The following is a 27,040-nucleotide window of genomic DNA, read 5'->3' on the forward strand; positions in this document are numbered from 1 at the left end:
TTTTTTTTGTTGGGTTGATTTTTTGGTGTTTGGTTCGTTTTTTGTTAGCTATATGGACAAGGTGACTTGCCAGGAAAATCCACAACTGAACTGCCTGAAACATGTGAATTATCTAAGTCACTAAGACACACATTTCTAAACTATGAAATCTTCAGCACCAAAAGGAGAAAAGTAATATGCAAAGAAACCAAGCACCAGGATTGTTAGTGAAATCTGTGGGAACTCCAGCTGTCTAGTAAATCATTAAGCAATCAGATAATCATATCTCTTGAAAATTATTTCAGATTCAGACCTGATAACACACTCAGGTAGAAAAGGTGAAGCCCAATGAACAAACAGCAGAAACAAAGAGACTCTAACATGAAGATTGTGTTCCATTTCTCAAAGAGTGAGAAAGGGGCAAAATAAGACATTTCATTTTAAAGTTTAATTCCCATACAATTAAAGTCTTCTAGCTAACACAAATGACCTCCAACATACCTGTAGAAAACACCCTGCCACCAGACAACTTGAATTAGCTGAGGGAATGAATACTTCTCTGTATCTTCATTCTGAAAGAAGTCACAGAATGTCCACCTGCATAAAATGCAATAAGAGCCGCACTAAGTCCATATGTTGGTTGTTCTCTTGCGTGTGTGTGTGCTGGTCATCATTTCTGTAMCTACAACAGATGCATGCACACCTTTTCAAAGGAAAAGGGGATGTATATTTTCAGAGTCCTCTGATTCCTTAATTACCCACATTAGTTACCAAATCAAACATCTCAATCCTGCAAATGTTTTTAAATTATTTTTAGTGATGCTGACAGACAACATATGCCACTGACCCACCTCAGTATCTTTTCAAAAATGAAGAGAAAAAAGCATCCCAACTCAAACCAGTGTTGTCTTTTTCAGTATATGCTTTTTCATTAACATATTTATACAGGTCAGAAAACATTTTTTTTCTCTGATCTAATCACTAAAGCTTCCTATAGCTTCATTACAATATGTTACAGATAGATGGTTTTACAAACGTCATGTTTCAAGAAGTTGCTAAAAAAACCCCCAGCTGATAGTAATTTCAAACTTTTTTTTTTAATAGCTAGAATACATTCTACTAGAAATTGAGTTTCAAATTGGAGAATTGTAAAGCGTTSCTAACAACAACAAAGTAAACAAATTACCTGTGTAAATGTGGGGCTCTGCAACTGAGTGGCAAAGCTGTAGGCAAATGAGAAACTGTTTCATGTGTTTCAGGTTCTGCTAAAACATCACCTTTGACGGCTGTGTGGCAATTTTTCTCAYACGTCTTCATTACATTCTTCACAGTCTGTAAGTTACAGTGCTTTAGTGCCAAGGACAAAGGGTATTTCCATTCTTCAGGGCAGCAGGAAACAGTCCAATGCTGTGTAACCCATGTGTATTCGGATGAAGAATTTGTGTAAAGCAAAGGGACTCCATCTCCATCTCCTTGGTCCTTTGGTTTAGTTTGCTTCCTGTATTGACCTTCAGCACAWGGTTTATTCTTATTCTCTATTCTTGCTTGTTTTGATGACATTTCTGCAGCAGAATTTTCACTTGGTTTTCCACCAGTTTGATGGCTGCTTTTCTTTTCAGAGGAGCATGAAGATGCTGCAGATGACTGGCTCACTCTGCATAAGAACTCCACTGTAAATTCTTGCTGCAATTCTGACAAGTAAAGGTGAGCATAGCCATCTACAGATGAGATCTTCACACTGCCATTGTCTAAACATCTTGTCAGATCTGCTGTCACAGGGTCAGGCCATTTAATTTCTAAGATATCCCTGGGAAGAATCTAATAGGAGAAAAAGGATTGAAATGTGCAACAAGATAAAAATTATCTGCCTTCCAGATATTTCAGTGAAGGATTTACATTTAAATTAATTCAGTCCTTCTGCAAGGTCATGTATGGCATTGCTCTGTATTTATCTCTGTGTATAAACTCAGAGGAAGCAAAACTTTTAATCTTCATATCTGCTGCCTCCTGTACTAATAACAGAGTTCTATCTCACAATAACATTTTAATTACTATTCAGTCATAAATTAGTAAGGTACATGGGCAACTGACCAGGCACAACTGTCCAGAGACTGGACATACTTGTGTTTCCAACTGCTTCCTAAGAAACAGGAGACAATGGCTGAACTATTTTGTTCATACCAATTATCAGTGAATTTGATAAAGAACAGCAAAGGGACACTAAAAAAAATCAATGTCAGACAACAAGGCTGCAGATAAAATTCAGTTGAGATAAACAAAAGGTGATCTAAATGGGGAAAGGCAATCCTAATTTTCTATACAAGAGGATGGGCACTGAGCTGAGATGCCATCAACCAAGTCCCTTAAAAACACACTCACTGCTCATCAGCAGTTTAATCAGTGTTTTAATTGTTTGAAAATTCTAGGAAAGGGACAAGAACAAACTGAACATACAGTGATACCACTGAATATATATTCACAGTTAACCTGCACTTTGAATACTAGTTGCAGTTCTGAACAGGCCAYACCACTGCCACGATCCTCCTCACAGAGCTGTCCAGAGATGAGGATGGCTGGAGTGGCCGAAGGAGAGCCTAAGTATACCAGGAACAGGTTGTTCTGGGCTCAGGCATAAGGCAAGGAATGCAGTCCATATGTTTTTGTGCCCTGGGCCTCACAAAAATAYCATCACTGGTAGTGGTAACAGGCCTCAGGCCTCAGATTAACTGTGCAAGGCCCCAGAGTGRCCTGTCAATTGTTAATAACTTGTTCTGAGAAATGAAGCTTAATAACTGTTACTTTATTATGGTGGACTGCTGAAGTGGGGAAAACAGCAAAGGCCTTGAAAATATGGGCACTGGTTGATAACAGGCCATCAAACAATAAAGTGACAATTGGAGAAGGACAATCTCAAGAGTTATAAAGGGACTATTTTGGCTTTAAGAAAAGTAGGAGTTTTTCTCAATCCGAGGGGAAAAAACTAAAAAAAAAAACAAAAAAAAAAGAGGAGTGGGAGAGAAGTCATCTAACATAGTAAGGTGCTTGCTGTGGCCTAGGAAAGTATCCTTCAGCATCTTGAAGCAAGAAATCACAAGGGATGCTGCAAGTTAAAAACAGTCTAGAAACCCAGCCAGCCTCTCCTGGGCTGAGACAAGGTGAAAGTTACTCATTAGTGCTATGAACAGAGCATCAGCTCTCTGCTGCTGTACTTTGCAGTGAATGCATAMCTGGTGAGGCCTAATGGACTGACATCTTTCATTAAGTATATAGTGATACTGAGTGACTGCTTTAGACAGCTAAACATCAGCATGAAGTGTGTTACTAATGAAGGACCAGTCTAAAAGCTTAAAAACTTGCCTGGTCAATCAGTTGATTGATTGATTCTGACCATGCTGTGCAGACATTCATATTYGGTGGGAACACCCAGAGGATGGTGATGTGGAACAAAGCTTCTATAAATGGTAAATTGGTCTCTGGATGGATGTTCAGTCTGACTGGGAGCAGTCATGCCCACAGAGACACTTGGCCCCATTCCTCTCACAGATCCCAGTGGCATTTTCACACGGGTACTTTAGTGGGGAGATGTGACGGAAAATGGGGAGTCTCACGGAAAACACCGTCCGTTTCACTCGCTGAAACGTTTCTACTATCAAAATGTAACAAAGTACAAAATCCTAGGTCTTAGTCTTACCAATAGTCAATTAATTTCAGTGTTTGGTTACAAAGTAAATGCATAAATAGAGAGCTATGTAACAGTTAAAACTGTAATTTAAAATGGCAGTAATTCAAGAAAGGTGACAGCTCAGTGAGCCAAACTGCACCCGACAGACCTCCACGGCSTGTACTCACACATGAGCATGTGAAATCACATTAAACCCGCTAGAAAAGTTTGTTTCACAAAAGCATAACACGTGTAACTCCCACCTTTTTTCTTTCTGGAGGTATAATACGTGAAGGCAAGTACGGGCGAGGAGAAAACGCGTTCCGGAAATCTAGAGCCCGTTGAAGTTGTTCCTGTTGAAGTGCAGAAAAAAACAAACCCTGTTACGAGTTTTTACATGCAGTGGTGAAACTGTAAGCTAATTTCATACTGATCTTTTGTGGAAATGAGCCCTGAAACCCCCTAATATTTTTTTTCAGAAAGAAACAAGAACTGCGGTGTGTGCCGTGATCCCCCGGGCCGCCCCATTCCCTGGCACAGCCCAAGGGACGCTCCCGCGGCAGCGCAGGGACAAGGGACGCGCTCCCGCCCGCAAAGGCTCTGCCCGCCCCATACCCGGTAGCCACTGACGACGAAGGCGACCCGCTGGCGGGTGGTCTCCGCCGGCTGGAGCGGGTGGGCGGCCGCGGGGAGCGCCGCTTCGTATAGATACTCGGAGCCACAAGGAGACAGCAGCAAGCGGGACCCCCCCGCGTAGTGCACCTCCACCGAGTCGTCCCCGAATAGCACCATCAGCCTTTCCTCCTCCATCGCAACGGAGGCTGAGCCAGAACCGCGGGCGGTGCTCGTGTCGAGGCGGTTGAAGTGACCGCGCCGCCGCTCGATGGGAAGCGTGGGGCGGAGCGAGCACCTGAATGGCTGCCGAGCTCCGCCCGAACCGCTGCCGAGCTCCGTCCGGACCTCGCCGAGCTCCGCCCGAACCGCTGCCGAGCTCCGTCCGGACCTCGCCGAGCTCCGCCCGAACCCTGCCGAGCTCCGCCCGAACCCTGCCGAGCTCCGCCCAAACTACTGCCGAGCTCCGCCCTGACCTCGCAGAGCTCCGCCCGGATCCCGCAGAGCTCCGCCCGAACCCTGCCGAGCTCCGCCCGAACCCTGCCGAGCTCCGCCCGAACCGCTGCCGAGCTCCGCCCGGATCCCGCAGAGCTCCGCCCGAACCGCTGCCGAGCTCCGCCCGGACCTCGCCGAGCTCCGCCCGGATCCCGCAGAGCTCCGCCCGAACCGCTGCCGAGCTCCGCCCGAGGTCCGCCCGAACCCCGCAGAGCTCCGCCCCAGCTCCTCCCGATATCAACACGTCAGTGAGGAAGCCACGCCTTCCTGCTCGCTCAAAGAAGGGAGGCGTATTTGATACACAAATGCGTAAAATAAGCTTGAGGGAAGGGCACATGGTGTCTTTGTACTTTTTTTTTTTTTTTAAGTTTTTATTTGCTGGAAGCGGGGGTGTAATTTTTTGCCGCTCCAGAAATGAAAGTTAGCAGTACGAAAGCCTGAACACCTCCTCCCGCCATTTACTTCTCCAAGACACGCCTCGTTCACCAAGGTGCCACGGTGCAGAGCAGGGCGCCCCACAGAACTGCTTCGCCTGCATCCATGTCCAGCAAATCCACGGCTCCGTACCTGGGCATTTACTCCTCATCTGCCCACAGCAGCACCACTGGAAAACCAGAAGGCAGACTGCTCACCTACAACGTAGCCCACAGACTACAGATACATAATTCTCTAGTGACGGCTCCTTTTCATTCACGCATTCACAGGGAGGGATGATCCAACACATAGTAGAAACCCGCCCTGACTGGACAGAAAGACCAAGATCTCAAAGGATAAYTTTAAAATTAGGCCCAGTTGCCTTTTTTTGAAGATTATATACATCCTCCACCGCTCCCTCCCCCGCCAATACTTACAGTTGAATCAAAGCTCTTTTAAGAGGATTGACAATGCACAGCTAAGTGACAATTATTATCAACCCCCACTCCAAGTACTTAGCAAATGCAGCTGAAGATCCATCCACACGAGATCATATGGTCTCTCTTAGCTGTAACAATGGTCCTTTACCTGCTTAGGGAAGTACAGATTTCTCAGATCAGTGCCATCATGGACTAAGTGCCATCATGGACTAAGTGCCATCATTCAGTACAACTTTCCATTCTTGACAGCTGTTGTCTCAGCAGAGACTAGATCCACATCCAGTCAAGTGGCTGCTACACAGCCATGCATCAAAATAACCTGGTTCTATTTGCAATACTCCTTTTTAATAAGCAGTATTCTGCACAGCACTTGCTTGAAGCAAGTTTCAAAGTATATATTGGGATTATGAATGAGTTATGAATATTAACTTTTATTATTTATGGATGATGCATTGTACTTTACTGGCAGTTTCACTGCTATTGTTGGAACCCTCAGCATAGGAACTGTGGAATTAGGTCACACAGGCCTGAAGTAAAGATGGCAAATCAGCAATTCAGGGTACAAACAGTGTAGTATCTTCCCTGACTTCTGGCTGGAATGTAATTTCCTGTTCCTGTATCAGTAATGATTCACAGACATGAATGAGTTCTGTGCAGTAGGAAGGAAAACAGAACATGATAAGGAAGTACTGGCCCAGAGAGAAATAAKATTACTATTACACACCAGACTGAGTGTCACCAACAGTCAGTGCCACAATGGATTAGTCTATTGAAAAAAAAATTCCCAACTATGTGCAACTTGTGATACCTGATGTAACTGGGCCAGTCTTGTTTGTCGCCATAATACTACAATGATTCTAAAACCTAACAGTTAAAAGCCAGAGACCTTATGTTTTCCAAAAAAAAAAAAAAAAACAAAAAGGAAAAAAGCCAGTAGCAAGAACTTCCTTGCAGATTTGGAAGGCAACTTCTAAGAATAAGCTTATTTCATTTCTGAATATGAAAATCACTCAATAGTGAAGAACATGCAAAGCAGAAACTCTTGCAGCCCATTTTAAAATTAGTTTAAACCAAGTGTGATTTTTCAAAAATACTATGACTTTTGTTAAGTCATAATTAATTTTTTCAAGAGTGGGAAATAGTGCACACACTTTTACTGATCTGCAAAGCTTGGGTCTCATGCTTCTGTGTCTTCACTGATTCACCACTACATCATTAAGAAAAGGCATGTTTTAAAAAGGTTGTATATTTGCAAGGCATTGCTTGGAAACCTGTAGATGAGAAGCAGTTTTACACAGTGCATTTGAAATTCGTAAATGAGAAAATTCAGGTGAAATAACCTTTAAACCTCTCATGATTCATCTCCATCATACACAAAACAATGGGTGTGTACTAGTCGGCAGAAAAGCAGCAGACAAAGGGATTCTGCCAGTGAGAAACCTGCTGCTTCTTTTGGTCTCTCATTTTCACTAGTTTGCATTGAAGTTGAGTGAGATTTAAGACAAGCAGGAGAGACTTAAGTGTTTAATGAAAAGATTATGCAGCAGGACAGAGTTAAAAACAATTTTTCCATACTGCAGGGAAGACTGGAAGCACTTAACGAAGTTCATAGGTACAGACTATAAACTTCTCCACCACTCGCAACAGAAGTCTCACTTTATGATTTTYCAATATTTTCAGTGGAAGAAAAAACCTGTGTTGCAAACTTGACCTGAGGGGCTTTATATATACACAATTCCTAGTTCCTTTTTTTTACGCAATGATTTCTTATCTATGATTTCTTACTCTGTTTCCACAAGCTGATGGAACATCTGGAGCTGACAGCTATCTTACAGAAAAAGAAGACTCGCCACACATCATGCAAAACTAATATATGTAAAGCAAAGTCTCTTGGAGTCACTGCACCTTTACTGTAAAGCATGTATGAATGYTTGTTCCTTGGGACTTTAGGTTTTGAATAAATGTTTTCCACAAGACATCTGCTTGTAAAGTCAGCAAAAATTCTGACCTGTATTTAGATTAAGTTTTGTATGAAAATTATGCTCAAGTCAGAGAATATGTATTTGAAAATCATCTAATTTTTAAATTTCTAGTTTCTGGATTTTAGTCTAAAGACTTTGAAACACTAATACAGTCTTTATGAACATACTATATTTTGATATATTTTATTTTTCCAGCAAGTATTAAAAGATAATACTGTCTGCAACTGTGTACTTTGAAGAAGAGAAAGGAGTGCTCAGTGAAGGAGAGATAAAAGAAGGTGAAAAAATCGTTTTGGTTTTAAAGCAAGAAGACAAGGTAGTGATATTGTACCAAAGAAAATAAAGCTAGTTAAATTTTATTTTCCAAAACTCCAACCTAAATAAGTATGTTAAATAAACATCCAGAAAACAGTCACTGCTCACTGTATTAGCAGATGCACAACTTATTTAACCGAACAAATAACAGTGAAATATTATCTGAATTATTTACATGCATRTTTACAATGCGTGTTCTTTATAGTAGCTAACTGTTGGGAAGTACTTGCGTTTGTTTTTGGTAAGGATTTCTACTCAAGTCTAACCAGCAACAGGTAACAGGAAACAGTTTCAACTGAGTTTGGCAACAACAACAACRATGGGGTATCCTAGGAAAACTGACATGATTATATGGAGTCAAAAAAAGAGCAGTTGGCTTCATAATGTTAACATTTATGAAATTTATGAATTTACTCCAACTACAAAATTAAATCAAACTACATCAAATTAGAAGAATAGAAGAAGGTTGCAAGGGCTGTGGAAGGTTAGACATGTTAGATACATTACTGAGAAAAAAAACCAAAATAAAAAAAAAGCACTGCACATACTCTTGAGAAGCATGGTTTAGAACACAACTGTATTACTATTGCCTTGAAGAACACAACAAATTACAGAGCAGTTTTTTCTTGTAGATTTGAAAATAAGCTTATCTGAACCAAGGATCTTGAAAGCAACTCACTTCCAAAATACTGCTTGCTTTTTCACATATATCAACATGTAACATATTTATTCCAGGAAAAAAAATAAAGTCCAGACCTCACCCATGTATGTTTTGAAAGAAGAAAAAGAAATGAACGAAACAAAAACCGAATACACAAAACTTTCACAAGCCACTTCTCATGATTGTGAACTACAGAAAAAAAAATTCTTTCTTATTTGGATCATACTCTTCTTGGGGGGGAAAGCGGAGGAAGTAAATGCAAGATATATTGTATATGGTAAATAGGATGAGTGAATCCCAATATATACTAAAGCAAACAAGCAAGCAAATTCAGATCATTATTCTTTCCCTTTCTYCCTCAAGGGAAGTTTTATGGGACAGATCCCCACTAAATTTTAATTTCAATTATAACTTTTAAATAATTTTTATTGCAGCCAAAACATTGTTCAAAAAACATTTTTCATAAAATAAACTATGATATATACACAACATTTTAAGTTACAGGGCATAAGTTTACAATTTTTGGCAGATTCTGTTAAACAAAATGGAAAATGTGTAACTTTAGTACTTGGAGAAACTCAAGTTCCTCATTTTGGTACAAATGTTTTGTGTCCCCCTGCACTCTAAACATACCTAAAGTGGTTAAATAAACTAACATTAATATGTAACATCTCACTGTTTTCTATTATGTTCTGATTCTAGACAGAATTTTTCATATGCTTCTTCAATTTCTGGATCCATCTCATCGTCAATCTCATCAAAATACCTGAGGAAAAAAAAAATCACCRAAGGTGTTAAGTTTACATGATTTTCAGAGCCAATAGAATTTTAGAACCATTTGTGTAGATGTCAAGAATAAAACAAAGCTTTATAAATGACAGTTATTTATGACATTTTCTTAAAGGGAATGAAAAGGAAACAGTAGTGGGTACTAGGAAAATAAATGAAGAGGAACCTCAAAGCAGCACATATATGTAAAAATACCCAGAGCGTTGGCCACCTTTTTAGATCATCTTATGCTGCTCAGTTTAAAAGACAGAAATAGTTTCCAAAAAAAATGGCAATCATGCAATCCAAGCCTCACAAAATTTAATAATGCATCTGTACTGATCTATTCACAAAAMCCCATAATTACCAACATATTAGTGTAATTTTTGACTGGTCAACGTTCTAGTTCAAAGACAAAACACATTCATATAGAAACCCTGCATTCCTGTTTGTTATTTAAAAGAAGGCCATAGAAAATGTGTAAGAAAAGTTTTTTTGCTTCAAAGTGTTGTGCATTGAGTAAGTAGTGTACATATTTATCTCATTTATCTGTTCTGTCTTTCTTGTAAAACTGTCGCCTTCAGAAGACAGAACCCTCCTCCCTGATGTCAGTAATGAGAAATACTGACAGAGAATCAGCAGACATTTGCCTAAGCTTTTCTTAAGCCTTCAACAAAGAAGGTTACAGTCACCTTGCTTGAAGGTTGACTCACAGTATTCACTCTTTGGATTTGCTGTTTTCTAACTGCTGTCTGTCTTCAATTTTCACTTTTTCTTCCAAGCAGAGGTTCACGTGGGTCTTTTTTTTTCCCCCTTCGGTATTAGCTTGTTGATTTCTAATGATATCTCTAATATATCTTGCAAAGTTTTTGACATTTCCCTCAACCAGGAACAATCTGAAAGTTTTCTAATTTACTAATAAAAGTATTGCTCCAGTCCTTCACTCTTATCACACATAAAAAAACCCACAAAAATRTTCTTGTGTGTCAAATCATGATCTGAAAGTGCCCATTTGTGARTATAAAACTCAGAGCAATTTCTTTTACTTAAATAAATTCTACTTATGTTTCTTTTACTTATTTTACACGTTTCTTTCTTATAAATCAGTGCAAAAAAGTCAGACTACATTCTCACCTACTGTTTTCTCTTTTGCCATTAGATTGCTTTTCTCGCTCTACAGGAATACTGAATAGCCCTCTAATTGATAGGAATATAACRTAGGCTGAGGGGAGAAAGTTTATACTTCCTTCCCTTGAAAGACACTGGAAATTTGCTAATCATCTCTCACTGGGATGTTTAATCACATCAGCAAGCAAATTTAGGTTGCCTCACCTCAAGCACTTGAAGGCTTGGTGCTTCATTTTTAAATGCAGATTTTTTTTTAATGGAGAAGTTTGTACATGTATATAAACATCCGAAATGTAATTACCATACTCAATAGGATAAATATGAAATTGGTTTCAAACTTGTATGATTAAAAACCAATTTATACCCAAACACACCCACTCTAGAACATTATTTAGTTCCACTTTATGTCAAATTGGAATCTTATGTGTGTCCTATAATAGCATCATAGTAAAAATAACTATTATTAAAAAAATACATCATAAAACAGCAAACATACAGTTCTCCAGGTCCTGACAGATCTGCTCCATTTTCTTCATAATATGGAAACAAATCCTCTCTTTCAAGCAGCTCTTGGTATTTTTCTTGATAATCTGGCAAAGTAAAAATGAGACTGAGTAACATGTAAAACTAGTCCTCTAAATTAACAGAAATCTATAAAGTTTGAAAATTGKCCTGTTAATGAAACCATAAGTGGAAGAAAATATATTAACAAAAAAAACTCCATCTATGATGTTTTCTCAGAACATGAATGGATCTCTAGGAATGATGCCTAACTTGCCACAGAACTGTAAAGATAGTGACAGATGTCTTCACCTCAAATGGTGTTAATGCCACGTTGTGCTCAGATCACAGATAAAGAAACCAAAGACTTTGATTTGATTTTGATACTAACAATGGACAAAGAAAAGAAAACTTTAATAGTTTTGGCTTTATGGAAAGAACAAGTGTGGAGGACTACTGAACAAATTCTTCTCACCTATATGAACTCAAATACACATTCTCCATTTCAAACATCTACTTTCTTTTAACACAGAATAAATATATGCTCCATAAAACCAGGAATTCAGGCAGAATTTTGTTGTTTAAATTGCTTAAGTTTTAGAAGCTGAAGACCAATATTTTATGTTCTTGAACCGGCTGTAAACTTAATAACAACTTTTTAAAGAACATCGAGAAGCCAYGTAAATTAAACTTGTGCCATACCTGGATCTGCTGCAGTGAAAGGAATGCCATCAGGAGTGTAAAACGTTGGCTCATTCTAAGAATAAAGTCATACAGAAAGTTATATGTATCCAGAGAGACAGATGTTTGTAGTTCTGAGAAATGCAATTGTCTATGAATCAAACTAAATTCACATAAAAGTAAGAAACTGAAATGTGCATATTTTCTTACCATAAAATAGTTTGGGTCATTTTCAGGGGTAGCTTCTGTATGTGGAGTTGTTCCATGAACTCGACCCCAGTTACTAGATCGCAGTTCTACTAGTTTCAGAAGCATGTGTTTCACATCTCTGAAATAGAGAAGCACTACAATTGTTAGAAAGTTTTGTGCCAAGCAAGAAACTGAGCTTCTCTTATTGTGCAAATACAAGATAGTTAAATCTGTAAAAAAAAAAGTTTAAGAAGGACAAAATTTGGTCCAGTGCACAGATAATTTTGAATTCAATTTTGCAACTGCTAGTCAAGATGCTTTAGGTGTTAGTTATGGAATATTCACCCTCTTCACTTCCTCTGGTGTTAAGTAAGGAGTTCATATGAGATGAGCTTCCAAATTTTGGTTTAATTATTTATTCTGTGTTCCTAACTTTAGTCCTCTTCATCACATTGAAATGTTGTAGTCAACTGTAAGAAGTAAYGTCCCCAGTATTTGAGATACCAACACCCATTTAGTCCCTAAAATAAGAGAAATTGCTTTCTTCATTTAAGCAGATCTATGGAGAAGAGTCTAATTAAAGAATACATAAAATAAATAAAACTTTCAGTTTTCCCAGTTGAAATAAATTTGTTGTTCTCTATCTTTGAAGCCTCAGCTAGTGCCATCAATTTTGGCTCCTGAAGCAAAGATTTCCTCATCCTCCTTGGGGGCAGCTCAATTACAACCCACAGATGCTATGAGCTACTCTTGGCCTCCCTCCATATGGCAAGAGATCAGTGTCTGAACCCTCTGCAGGCTTTTACTAAGTTTGCAAGAGGCTGAGGATGAAGCACAGCAGAATCAGATAACCTCATGCACACAAGTGATTAGTCAACCACTAATACATTACTAACACATTAGTCAACCACTCATTTTTTTCCAGATTGAAGCTAAGACGTTGCCAAAGGGTGTGCTCTCCAGAAAAAGACACCCAAACAAAAACAAAACCACAAAGTGTATTTTGTTTTGCCTTTACATTTATAGTAATTTGTATGAATTTAATACTGCTATGTATTTAGTACTGTTTGTAGGTATTTAACCCTGTTCAATTCAAAATTAAAAGTATAAACTATGAGATATTGCCCCTATTGTCTCTTTGTGTACACTTGCTTAAACAGCCTAAAGCACTTATCAAAGATTTTAATACCTAATAGGTTAAACAAAATGTGAGAAGGACTTGAATCTCTATTAAAAACTAAAATATCAAAAACCCACCCCAAAACGAAACTAACCCAACTGCCAAAAAATCCACATTACCCTTCAACTGAGAAACACCTTTTCTTTTTTTCACAGAGAAAATGACCCATACATCACATTACTTTTCATACACATGAGTTTTAAGATAATTTTTTGGATCTGTTCATTATTGTTGAAGGTTTTTAAAGGTGTTCTTTTTCCTATAAACAAAACACTGCACATAAATTTATCTTCTCACCTGCTACAGTTTGCATCCAATACAACATTTTCAATTCTCTGAATAATTTCCTCCATATCATTCTTTCCTTTTTCTTTCCAGGCATCTTCTAAAACTGAGCCTGTCAACTAAAAGCAAGGGATTAATATTTTTTAAAAGAAAATTTGAAATCCTTAATAAGCTGTCAACTCAAGAGATTCTGTAACAATTCATGACACTTGGACTACCTGATGGCTGAAGCTCCCAGCTGCCTACATCTCTGCTACACAGATTAATAGACTTCATAAACAGTTTATTTTAAACTACACACAGTATAGGAGCTCTGTGTTCAATGTTTATGTTACTTAGAAGTTCACAGCCACTTCTTTCAGTCTTGAAATATTATTTTGACACAATTCTACTGTGACACTGGTCAGATCTTATTTGATTTAAATACATACTAGCATCCATTACTTCCTTTAAATCTTATTTTTGCAGCTGATTCCACCAGTTTGCATGACAGCAGCAAATAGTTTATTAGGCTTTTGAAACACCTCAGTCAACTTGGCTATCATCACACATGCCAGAGAATTTAATCTGAATATATATAAAGGCGACCTCAATTATCTGAACAAGCCAACCTGAACGTTAATACACAAAAGTCTGAGAGGTTAAACCTTCTACCAAGAAATTTTCAGCAGCAGTCAGTCTAGAATAGCTATGGATGAAAGCCTTTTGCTACAAGAATAGGTACTTCATTGCCCAATAATTGCACAGGAGGAGTTAAATCAGAAAAAAATTAGTTTGCCACTAATAGCATTCTCCTCAGCATAAATATTACATGATCAAAAACACTTGAATGGCATCTGATGATACAAAGGGATAAAATCCCAAAATAAAATCAAGTATATTGGTCAGCATTTGCTTGGTATTCACAATATTTTACAGTGGTCCTACCTGAGCCCTAGATAATTAGGTAATAACATCAAAAATATTAATTAAAAAAACTATTGCACACAGGTAAAACCCTGTATCTATCACTGTATTAAAGGCAAAAGATAAAATGAGACATTTATTGCTTCAGTAGTGAAACCAAGGTTTCATGAGGTAGCCCAGTTTAGTCACATATATATTCAACATTTGTAGATACTGTAAGACATCAGAAAACACTTGCATTAAAAACAAAGAATCTCTTTGYTCTGTAGCATCTTTTAGATACAACAATGTGTCATAAAATAATTTAGATTATTGGTTTTCTTCAGGATGCTGTGAAGCTAAATAAATATCCCACATATATCCACAGGAAYAGTGAGATCTCCAGCTTCACTGGAGAAGAACTGAAAAACAACTGTAAAGCTTCCTGATTTGTGTACTGCTGCTTAAAAAGATTCTTCAGGAGGCCTTGCCTCAGGGAAGCTCTGCCAACAGAAGGACTGACCACAGGACTGAATGTGCTCATTGAGCACACAATCTCATGCTCACTRTGAAGCAACCTCCTTAAAAATCCAAACTTCAAATGAGGGTTATAAACTGCAAAAATCTCTCTTCTCTATTTATCGYATCAAAAGAAGCTGTCAGAATTGAAATTCAAGACAGAAGAGTCTAAGAAGCAGTGGAGTTCGAGGAAGGATAAAGAATGAGCAAAATCAAACAAGCCAACCAAAAATCTTCAGAAAAATACTGTTTAGCACCTAACCTTCATTCCTAATTTAAACTATTTTCCCAACTATAGGCATAATGGTTAATGAAGATAAGAATTTCTCCCTGCATTGAGGCTAACAATTTAATAAGAAAAGGTATGGGTTATGAGCAAAAAGGTTTATTTTCAACCTGAAAAAGAAAGCTACATATTTCTACAATAGTAAGGACACAGTAAATACAGAATGAAATAACTGATATGAAGAAGATTTTGCCACAAAAAGTGATGGACTCTAATGGTCAYGTGTCCTTCAGAACACACCTAAAATCTCACAATTCATTTTCAGGTTGGTTACTGTTTTCTYTCATACCAGAAGAAGTAAAATGAGAGCTTGAGGATGTATTTACTGCTTTGCACGTTGGCTGCAGTTCTATTGCTAATTTGTATAAAAATGACCTCGAATTTATTTTTAGAGCATCTTGTTACTTTTTTTACTGGCTCAATTTCCTAATGGTACTAAGGAAAATAAAAAAAGCAGTTCGCTCTGCTAATGATGTAATGCATAAAACCCTATAAATACTTYGTCTTTTGCTATTCCCAGAGCTAGGAAGTTTAGAAAACTCATTTTTTTTCTTTTAAAGTGACTGTCTTACCTTCAGCAGTTTCACAGCACATATCAAATTACTGTCCACAGGATTAGAGAAGAGTGCATTTAGTAATTCCCGAAGGCCTTCTTGAAGAATTTCTGCCCGTGTAACCTGTCCCTTTGTTCCTTTAATCTGCAAAACATATATAAACCCCCACCATTTAAAAGACTTAAGTTTTAGAAATTAATTTAGGCACATTTTTTCTCTTGAATGCTGCATGATTGGTTTTGTGATCAACATGGTTGACCTCCACAGTGGAAAGAACATGCCGAATGCTGTAACCATTTTAGAACACAGACTTTCATAGAGCCATAGAATGGTTTGGGTTGCAAGGGACCTTAAACATCATCTAGATCCTCACCTAACTCAACCTGCTGGCCATACCTCTTTTGGTGCAGGTCATTTTGAGGTCCTCATCCACCAACACAAACCAAGTCCTTCTCAGCAGGGCTGCTCACAATAAATTCTCCACCCAGTGTGTGTTTGTGCCTGGCCCAGATGTATGTGCCAGTACCTTGCACTTGGCCTTGTTTGCATGGTCCCACCTCTCAGACCTCTCTTGGTTCMTCTGGGGTATATTCCTTCCCTCCAGTACGCTGACTGTACCACACAGCTCCGTGTCATTGGAAAACTTACTTTGAGTAATATCCTGACAATTCTGACATAACAGTGTATGTCTAGTATTTTGTTTCTCTGCTAACAAATTGCTAAGAAAAGCTACCAAATGCCTGGCAAATGGTCCACAAAATACCAAATTCCCAGAACCCCATGCTCTTTTCCATACTATATTACATATTCTCTGCAGCTGTGGTAGCTTGCTTCCAGAAGGCAGTCTTTATACATTTAGAAAATAGTTTAAAACTAAATGATATACCCCAAAGAATATGGTATACTTCACCAATGGACAACTCCCCCTCCTCTAAAGTCTTTGGAAATCTTCCTTTTTTCTTCTAGCAAGTGAAAAGTAGCTTTCAAGGACCACKTACTGTCCAGAAATGGAAGAGTCAGCGAAGCATTTTCCTCATGCCAGCGGAACATTTTTACAGTGTTTGCTTCAATCAAACCATTGAAATAATCAAGTCAAATGTATATTTTAAGTACACTACAGCAGGAAGTGAACTTGGTGAACAMACAGGCATAAATATAAAAGAAATGTTTGTACGTTTTGTACACAGATACAGAAAACAGATCTAAATACAAGATTTCATGCTTCATGAGTGAGCCAATGACTCAACCATTAGAAGAAATATTTTTAAAGGTCTGCATTTATAATTTCTCATTTTGAGGATTTTCACATCTGCCTCAAGCATTTGTTCATGCCTCCTATTAATGTCTGAATACTGAATGACATGGATTATTKATCCTGATCTGCTTCTGCCAGGCTGGAACATTTAATATGTTGGTTAAGTATAGCCATCTGGGGGTTTTGCCAGTAAAAGAAAATACCAAAAGCTTCATTTCAAAGATGATAATGGTTGCTTCTTCCCACAAATTCTTACACTTTAATTTTTATATGCTTCTCTTCCAATGATTTTTTTTCATTTTTTGTTTTTATGTTTCTTGGACATACACATTATAATGAAACTGTTCTAAAATTCTTTTACTTTACTGCTCTCTGGCTTTAGAAGAACACCTCAAATTATATTTAATTTCAGTGTTTATCTACACATGACAAAAAAAATTAATGAAGTACCATGTGGCATGCAACTTTCTTCTTACCTCTAGGTTAAGATAAAGTTCAGCTAAGAACAGCACAAAGGCATGAAATTGTTTTCTAGTAGTTTCATCCCCTTTGGTAGCTTCATCTCTGTTTTCATATTCTGCCCGACACCTGTAAAAATTAAAACAAAATTATATCATCTGTAGCCATTCCAACATACGTAACATGACACTCATTTAAAGGAAAACTGAGAATGTAGGAACTGTATGACACTTGCTACATGTTGATTGCTGAGATGTATGATCTGTGAAGGAAATGAGAGGCCTTCACAAACAAACAGTGGATTTGCATCCTTTTAGAAGAGCATATATGATTACATGATTATACCTTTAAGCACTGAGATATSTGATGCATCTAGAAATTAATGCAGTTGCACAATTTTTACAATAGAATACGGGTTCAGGATGTGGAATGGTAACACAAGCAGCCAATGTCCACAGAAATGAAGTAGAGWTGTCTCCCTCTTCAGGGTGCTTACCACATTGTCTTAGATGCCTTTACACTTACTTGACAAATTCTTTTTCTTGCTGTGGTGACAGTGACACACAATTCATAACATTCAGCTGAGTGGTGTTAAGTGACACTCTATAGGGAAGGGATGGCACACAAGAGGGACCCTGACAGACTTGAAAGGTGCCCCTGTGAAACTCATGAAGTTCAACGAGGCCAGGTATAAGGTCCTGCACACAGGTCAGGGCAATCCCAAGCATTAGGAACAGCTTGGGCAGAAAAGTGATTGAGAACAGTCCTGCCAAGAAGCACTTGGGGTGTTGGGTGATGAGAAGGTCAGTGTGTCAGTGCATGCTTGAAGCCCAGAAAGCCAATTGAGTCCTGGGCTGCATCCAGAGCAGTGTAGGCAGCAGGTGAGGAGGGGAGTCTGCCCTTCTGCTCTGGAGAAACCCCACCTGGAGCATGGCATCCAGCTCTGGGGTCCCTGCACAGAAAGGACACAGACACGGCGAGTGAGAGCAGAGGAGGCCACTAAGCTGATCATAGAGCCTGAGCATTCTCCCACAGACACACGCTGAGAAAGCTGGGATTGTTCAGCTGGGAGAAGAGAAGGCATTGGTAACACCTTCTACAACATTCCAGCACCTAAAAGGGGCCCACAAGAGAGCTGGAGAGGGACTTCTCACATGGGCATGTAGTGATAGGACAAAGGAGTATGGCTTCAAACTAACAGAGGACAGGTTTAGACTAGATATTAGAAAACAACTTTTTCTGTGAGGGTGGTGAGGCACTGAAACAGGTTGCCCAGAGAAGCTGTGCATACTCCATTCCTGTTAGGCTGGATAGGGCTTTTAGCAACCTGATCTAGCAGAAGATTCTCTGCCTATGGCAGAGGGGGTTGCAACTAGATGATCTTTAAGGTCCCTTCCAGCCCAAATAATTCTATAATTCTGTAATTTAAATACAAATACATGGGATTAACATACTATGGCAGAGAAGTAATATTTCTAGTATTCAGCAACTATGCCAAAAATATACAGCTTTACATAACATTACAAAAACAAAGTTAAAAAATACGTGAGATGAAAGGAAATGCAGACAAATTCTTAAGTATTCTCAATGATTTTTGTAATGGATTGAGAAATAGTGGAGAAATTGAAAAATCAAAAGAGCTGAAATAAAAAAAATTCGGGTAGAAACTTCATTGAGAAACAGAAGATGACCTCTCTGTCCTTACACTTTTAGGTTGTTTATCTGCACATACCCTCCCTCCTCCCAATTTTATTAATGAAATTTTGCAAGCAAAGCATAAGCAACTTTAAATTCATGGCTTCAGGTCGCTAACATTAATGTTACCCATTGGGTTTGCTTCTAAACCTAGAACCAGAAAATCCAACATTAACAGGGATTGCCTTTTATGTTCAAGTAGCACATAGATAAAAAATTCGTAAGTAATTATTTTGAAAGCAAAAAAAAACAAAACAACCCAATACAAAAACCACCAAACCTAAGAGAAAAATGAGTATTTTCAACTTATGCATGCCCATGTAGTATATGGTTTGTACTACATCAAGGACTTTTCTGCGTCTCACCCAATTCCACCAGTGAGGAGACTGGGATGGCCCAAGAAATGAGGGGAGACACAGCCAGGACAGCTGACCACAGGGATATTCCATCCCATGTGGCCTCACGCTCAGCATATAAACCAGGGAGAAAGTTGCCTTGGGGCTGCTGCTCAGGCATTGTGGGTGGTGACAAATTGCATGATGTGTCACTTGTTACATGTAAATCTTTTACCACTGTTACTATTTTCCCAAGGTTTTCTGTCCTAATAAAATATATCAACCCATGAATCTTAATTCTTCTGCTCCCAGTTCTCTTGCCTATCTTATTGGGAGGATGGGGAAGTGAGTGAGGGACTGCAAGCTGTTTAGCTACCTGCCAGGGTAAACCATGACATTCCACTCATGGTAAAAGACCATTGGAATGCATTACTGTGAAAGTTTATCATACTTTTGCTCCCAAACACTGTTGGACWAAGTATAAACTTTTAAAATAAGAGGCAAACCTGAACCTTAAAATGCCAGACATCTTTAAAGAAAAAAACAAGATGCTAATTTWTAAAAATTCTGAAGTGCCCATGTGCAGTACTCTTTCAAAAGTCATGCAGTAATATTTAAAAGGAAACATAACAATTTAAATAATGTTGTGTTTTTGTCAACTACAAAGTCTAATCATTACTAAACTAAGGTCCCCAGAAACCTGCAGTAACTGAGAAYTGAAGAAATTTATCCTTCTGGTTTTTACACATTGATTTCATAGATACAAAATCAGCCAATCGGTGAATAAACCTTAAACAGCAATTCTAGGCAAAAAAAAAAAAAGGACTAAAGAAAAAACCACAATGAAGTAAGTACTGGCAAGAGTCAAAGGACAAGGACAGTACATATATGGGCATTTAGTACACTTTGAAAGTAGATTAGCTTTCCAATTTGCACTATTTTTTGGGATTGGTCTAATACAGTCAGTTCAAAAGAGCTTCCAGAACTTTGAATGGAGTCCCATTTTTATATTTAAAAATATTAGAATCTTTAAAAACCTATGTGTTCAATACCTAGCTGTGTTTGATAATCCTCAATCTATACTACTATTTAAAATAGTATCTTGCTGTATGCAACAAGAAGATTTAACACACAAACCACAAAGTTGTAACTGAAGAGAGTAACAGGCTTAAAGTTCCATACTGACCTTTGAAGTAACAACTGTCGAAAGTTCCCACTTTGTGGACTAATAGTGAGATGGTGAGATAGATAGTTACACAATCGTGCTCCCATGTACGAAAAGTTTGGGACAGATGTGGCCTTCCAAAATAAAAATGGAAAAATATTTATAGAACGAATAATTAGGCTATCAGGAAATATTTTTAAAAGTTTTTTTAGAAGCTGTGTTTAATATAGATTGGACAACTGAAGAGCAGAAGATTAATGATTAATAATTACTATTTGCCATGTTCACTTTTGTGTTGCATCTACATTTTGCTGTATGCATTTCAGCATTTAAAAGTTCATTATCCTGTGATTCTGTGGCTCTAAGAAAACAATCATCATTATGACATGTATCTTCATGTAACATTGCCTCTGCATTATGATCTACAACCAAAAAGTGTCTGAAAGTCACTTACAAACTGGTTATACACAAAAATGGATATTAACACACGTTTTCAATAACACATACTCTCTCAAGGAGCAGTGAGTAGTACATTCGAATAACATCATAAAAAGCTGTCCTCTTTCTATGAGCTTTTTATTCCAGAATCACTTTTTGGCCATGGTTAATATCCAAGGAAAGTGTGTAAGAACATTGCAAATARAGATTTCTACCACACATGTTCCAGGAATCTGCAGAATAGCAAACTTCTGAGTAAGAGAGTAAGACTATATCATTACAGTTAATGTCTCTTGGTGGATGCATTTTTTTCTAAAACAAGTTTTGTTATTGCTGAACATTTGCACTCCCATCATCTAAAAACAGGTGCCGGAAATGACATTGTGTAAAAAGTATTTTTGTTTTAATCTGATAATCCAAAATTTTAAGTGGTGGCAATTTATTACTGTTCACTCATTTTCAAGTCTTCTCTAACAATCTGAATTTCAGATTATTACTCAGACTTAGTTTAGTGAAAAGATGCTCTGTTACAAGAAGAATTTTGTAGCTCTGCCCAAAAAAAAAGAGAATTCTAAGAACTCAGTAGACTTCTCCTTGGGCTTTATCATCTTTGAGCATCTTGATCATCTATCAGTGCTATAGATATGTTTGCATGTTTGAACTGTTTTAACATGTTTGGAAAAAACATCTTGCCAATGCATTATACCTAGCTACCTCTTAAAGGCAGAAAAAACCATGCACTAAATATAAATATATAGAAACTCGACTACATGCATAGAGTTGCTGGAAAAAATTAAGTATCTTTGGAAGATGCAACAAGTTTAAGTAATTAAGACAGACAAAATTCACTTTTTAGTGAGAGGCATGTGAACAACCTAACTGTGAGTCTTAAACTAGGACTTTGGTACTTAAGTTCAGTCAGTTGCTCTGACTAGAGAAGGTACCCTTTTTTAAAAGGTGCCCTTTTCATAGTCTTTCCTAACAAAAAAAAACCCAACCCGACCCAATAAACCCTCAGCAAACAAAAACTCTTAACACACAAACACCTACACAAATACTTCAAACCTCACCTCATATTTTAAACATTATCTTTCTTATTAGTTGGTTTATACTTGTGGTTGCATCAAACATCAAAATAATTAAATTTTACAATTACGACCTGTGACAGGGGGTCACAGAGACAAAAAAATTTCCAATGCATATCTTCCTAATAACCAATCATTAGACTGAAAAATCATTTTCACTAAACTATTATTGCTGGTAATGACACTTTACTTCCAACTCAAAGAAATCACAACCTAAGGATGAAGACGACCTACCAACATGTATCCTGCTCTAACAGGAATAATCCACTGCTAACAGTGAAGGTTCTTAAACTAGGAAGTCACTTAGAAGTGTCCACCTTCTGGAAGGCAAGAGAACTGGCACTTTACTCTGTTCAGACATAAATGGATTTGGAAGAACAGGGGGAAGTATATATAATACTTATAAGCAGGTTAAGATACCTGACACAGGTATCACAGAGATGAACACCCTTGTCACAGAGGTGAAGACCCTACAGGACCTGCGTTTTACTTCATCTTAGTATTTTTCCTTTACAAACCTAGCATCTGTAAATCTGCTTAGTGGGCTCAAGTTTACATCATTGAAGCAGATGCTTATAAATCTCAGCAATTTTAATTGTTTTGTGAAAAGCCAGGAGACAAATACCTGAGCCTCTGCTCAAGACAGAAGAACAGTAAGCGTAGTTTGGCTTTGCTTAAACACTATCCTTTTTCTCAACTGTAGCCCAGACTGACACACAACAAAGTTAAAACAAGATGCTTCTGGATACTTGCATAGCTTTTTGGCACTAAGTTATATTTTCCATGTGATTGCAGACTAACACTGAGCTTCTCAGTTGTGGAAGGCATAGTAAACCCTAACACTGAACTTGTTTTTAAAGGGGGGCAGATATGAAGAGGCAATATTAAAGACTTTTATTAAATGGAAGTCAATGTATTTAAAATACAGAAAGGCAAAACCAGCATTAAGTCCTCTTTTTCTCTTCCAATAAAATTATATGGAATATTCTTTTTGTAACAACTATCCTCTATGGGTTTAAATAGGAATGGGATGGGAAAATGATGCTTTCAAATACAACACAGGTGATTTTCAAGTCTAACTAAACTGGTCTCAATTAAAGTTGCATTAATTCTGTATAATAATGAGAAACCTGAGACACTATAGTTCTGCAGAATGACCAACCAGTCATTCCACTTCTACACACACAACATTAAAATATTCTGCAGTTGAATAAAAGTCTGCATTTGAGGTAGAACTTGAAAACAACAAACCCATGAAAGGGTGAGACACGCAACATAATAAATAGCAAGCCAGAAGCATGGCTTCATTCTCTGCAGTGAGCCCAAAAGACAGTAACAGCAGCTCATTTGCTAAGCAACACATATTAAGCTGTTCTTTCCAATGGCTCCCCCAATTAGTACAGAGTTCAGCTCGAGGTCTCTGTCCTCATTTCCATGGCCATCAATGGAACTGGACCTAGTTACCCGTAGATAAGCTTTCCTTTTCTCCAATTATGCTGTTCTGAAATAGGTATATTTCAAATAAACAAAAAAACCCTAGTTATAAAGAAGCACTTTCCAAAAGGTGGTGTGTACAGCAGGAATAAAGGTAATGTTTTTAAATACCAAGGAATTAAAAGTATCTTAGAACTATGAAGAATTTTTTTTTTGCTCAAGAGAATAAAAATGTACAACTTGGACATTACTTAAGTTTCTTCAATCTTTACTATATCAATACAGCAGTTAAAATATAACTTCCTCTAATTAAGTACTGCAATTTCAACTGTAGTATGTTACCCAGAATATAGAAACACCACAAAAGAAACAGAGCAAACTGGGAAAATGTATACAGTTCAGGTATCCCAAATCTGAGCTACCATTTCAATTTATTGAGCAAAATCCTTCCCCCTTCCAATGTTTCAGTCTAAAAGGGGGAAAAAAAACCCAACCTAAAATACTACATTGATACAATCACGTAACAAATATTACTGGTACACCTATCTTGGACACTGCGTAACAGGTGTAATGTCTATCTTATAAGACAGAATACGCTACCTGCTGATAGATGAGTTCAACGAGTTCTTGTAAAGCTTCATCGGCAATAACCCAACCATTCAGTGTTTCAGCAAAGTGTTCTATTTCAGTTTCAAAACAACCCGGTTGCTCGGTGAGGTGATTTAGGAAGTCTTGCACATATTCTGCCAGAGTCAGATAGCCATCACATCTCTCTTCTAAGGRAGAATCCTACAGAAGTGAAAGAATATACCAACTTCTTAAAAACAACCTTGAATAATTGTTACACTTACTATCTCCAGAAAAAAAACATATGGCCCTGAGTTYTGAGCCTCTGCCTGCTTGGTGGTGGTCTTTATTACACAGTTCATTACAACTTTTTTACAAAGCAAAGACCTAAACACTTCCTGGAGTGTGCACTTCAGAAACCTCCTTAGTCCAAGCACCTTAAGAATCAGGTAATGTACTTTTGTAGACATTAGGGTCTTGCAAAAAAATACATAAAGAGATGGATCAAAAAGAAATCAAAGAGTTTCCCAAGTTGGGTGCAAGATTAACTAACAAAGTGAGTTTATCTGTTAGGCGTAAAACTACAAAACTGAGGCTCAACACCCATTCTTGGTGTGGACATTAACTGTACTGTGTATTTCTGAACTGCAGAAGGAAAAAGAATGGAAAACTTGAAACAAAATATTTTGGGCTTAAACACTGTGTATAGTGCTCCAGAAATGGGGTAATAAAAGTATGCGGAAGGGGGAGTAATTAAAGAAAGACAATAAACACAGAGTATCGTTCCCATGTAAAAAGTATAATCAAAACAACTGATATTTTAAAGTCAGTGTATTTGCATCAGCTGGCAAAAGATGAGAGATTACAAGGCATGTAATGAAATTATTCAAACTGAATTGCATTAATTTGCAGGTAGTGAGGTAAAGAAACAGGCAAGACAGTAAATACCCTTGTTCTCTGAAGAGAGGAGGGTTTATCCAATTATACTTTATCAATATTTTTGCTCCCACCAATGGAACAAGAGAATACTGATTTTGTCCATTCAGAATTGAAGACATAAGAGTAACACAGAGAAAATCAGAATTCTTAATTTGTCTACTACTTAAAATGTTTAAAGAAAATCTACTGTAAAGCTGAGCTAAAATGATATAGCACTTTACTTAGTGTACACAAATAYATCAAGAAGGTTTGTAAGTATATTCTCCCTCTCCCTCTTCTACTCCCTTAATGGGAGTTTACCATTACTTTGTCTTCAAAACGTCCATCTGTCCTTTACCATGAAGCAACACGGATCTGTGAAAAATTTTTAGGTGGGTATAAACTATGAGAAAGATACACATTGTTTCAGGACTTATGAAGAATGTGTGTGTAAAAAAGYAGACTTTCCAAAATTTTTCAGAGATGTGTCATAAGGTTATTTACATGATTTGAGCTAGTGAGGTTGGGCACACATCAGTGAAAAAAAAGTAAAACTAGAAAGATTTCCTATGGTCTTTAATTAAGTAGAATATTTGTTTGTTAGTAATATTAAAGACTAAATAACTTAATGCTGCCCATCAGAAACAAGAAAAAAATATGGGTTTATGAAAATAGAGGCAAATTATTACAATAAAGACTTTGACAACCTGATCYAAACTGAGGATTTGYGCACAGGCACTTYAAAGGTCCTTTCCAACCTAAGATTTTCTGATTCTAATGGCTTGGAGCTTATAAACCCAAAAAGTAAAGGCTAACAGGCCTAGATATGACTTGCTAAATAATCTGCTTTGCTAAAGGAAGTCAACRTTTATGAGGCCATTTCAAAGAGCACAGTAAGAGTTGTGTGCAATAAAGTCAAAACTAGTTTGTAACAGAATTATTACATTACTGTGCACCTACTGCAGCTTAATCATATACAGCTGAACTAGCATTGCTCCAAACAACCTATCTAACTCCTCAGCTGGGCTGCAGAGCATAGCAATTGCTGTAGCTAGTAAAAGAAGCTGCTGTTTCTGTCACCCATCAGATTGTTACAAGATCCTCATTCAGTAGAGAGGAAGRTATCTTCCTCTTACTCACTTGGCAAGAATCCAGCCTTGGAGAACATCCTTGTTTTGTAAAGGGATCCAAATACCATTTGGWATACTGGTGTCCCTGTTGCATTCTCCTATTTCCAGTTTGTAATTAAGAGGCTAAACACAGAGAATTAAACTCTGTGCCATATTCATCTACCTGCACTAAATATGCAAATTCAAAAGAAGACTAGGTTTTAGGAACTATGTCAGGGAATTGAAAAAACGGGAGAGAAAAATGAGGACTTCAGAAATTTAGAAATATACAATCTTAATAAAATTATTTCTATTTCATACTTTAAAATCTGACAAATTTAGAGTGATAGCTTCTAGACATAAATTACTTGCATTTCTCACTGTCAGATTTTAAGATTTAACATAAAAGTAGCATCATRCCCTGTATCAACTCAAGGAAAACCAAGTAAATGAGTCTTGATTATTTTTCAAGAGCAGCTTCAATATTAATTCAATACTTAATTTCAATAACTTCTCCATCAAACCAGCACTCCAATTCTTCTCTCTAATCTTTATAGCTATAGGATAGGATACTGGATTATTCACAACAAAAAAATTAACTGATGAAAAGATTTTAGATCTACCTCTCTTTTATTACGAGTCAGTTCATGAATTTACAGACAGAAGAGTAGAAGGCTAAATAGGAACTAAAATTCSTCTGATTTACATAAAGATAAAACAGAAAGTCTATAGAAATGATTCATGAGCCAAATCTGCTCTTTGACTCAGTTTCTGAACATGTACTGATTATCATTTTTCTATAGCTAGTAAAGTCATATTTCCACTTATGAACTAAGTGACTAATAATTTATTATTGATTTGATTTCTCTTCAGACTTCTTAGGAAGCTTTTTTTCCCTTCAGATTATATGCACTTAACAAGTTTATAATAAAGTTTTTGCCATTTAATCTCATTCAGAATGCATAGATGGTTTTGTGTRTGCAACTATCTTTAAACTGGTGTTTGCAATCTTATGCTTGGTCTTCTGATGGAAATGAAGACAACA

General features: G+C 37.5%; 2 protein-coding genes across 3 annotated transcripts in view; both read right to left on the reverse strand.

Annotated features, from left to right (window-relative positions):
- CUNH5orf34 (chromosome unknown C5orf34 homolog) overlaps nucleotides 1–4,517 on the reverse strand; it is a 10,293-nt gene extending 5,776 nt beyond the window's left edge. Inside the window, exons 1-4 of the mRNA XM_057364743.1 lie at nucleotides 4,256–4,517; nucleotides 3,904–3,993; nucleotides 1,166–1,797; nucleotides 481–576 (exon numbers count right to left, since the gene is read on the reverse strand). Coding sequence (XP_057220726.1) covers nucleotides 481–576; nucleotides 1,166–1,797; nucleotides 3,904–3,993; nucleotides 4,256–4,450 — 1,013 coding nt within the window. The 5' untranslated portion in view covers nucleotides 4,451–4,517. The remainder of the gene's footprint in view (nucleotides 1–480; nucleotides 577–1,165; nucleotides 1,798–3,903; nucleotides 3,994–4,255) is intronic.
- Nucleotides 4,518–8,686: 4,169 nt separating this feature from the next.
- PAIP1 (poly(A) binding protein interacting protein 1) overlaps nucleotides 8,687–27,040 on the reverse strand; it is a 25,696-nt gene continuing 7,342 nt past the window's right edge. For both annotated transcript variants that reach the window (XM_057364745.1, XM_057364744.1), the window contains 9 exons: nucleotides 24,002–24,190; nucleotides 20,466–20,578; nucleotides 17,267–17,378; nucleotides 15,554–15,679; nucleotides 13,304–13,410; nucleotides 11,848–11,965; nucleotides 11,659–11,713; nucleotides 10,952–11,045; nucleotides 8,687–9,325 (listed from right to left, as the gene is read on the reverse strand). In XM_057364745.1, the coding sequence (XP_057220728.1) occupies nucleotides 9,232–9,325; nucleotides 10,952–11,045; nucleotides 11,659–11,713; nucleotides 11,848–11,965; nucleotides 13,304–13,410; nucleotides 15,554–15,679; nucleotides 17,267–17,378; nucleotides 20,466–20,578; nucleotides 24,002–24,190 (1,008 nt within the window). In that variant the 3' untranslated portion in view covers nucleotides 8,687–9,231. The remainder of the gene's footprint in view (nucleotides 9,326–10,951; nucleotides 11,046–11,658; nucleotides 11,714–11,847; nucleotides 11,966–13,303; nucleotides 13,411–15,553; nucleotides 15,680–17,266; nucleotides 17,379–20,465; nucleotides 20,579–24,001; nucleotides 24,191–27,040) is intronic.

Source organism: Malurus melanocephalus, unplaced genomic scaffold, assembly GCF_030028575.1.
Source record: "Malurus melanocephalus ecotype Western Australia unplaced genomic scaffold, MMel_1.1 scaffold_41, whole genome shotgun sequence".
Taxonomy (NCBI): Eukaryota; Metazoa; Chordata; class Aves; order Passeriformes; family Maluridae; genus Malurus; species Malurus melanocephalus.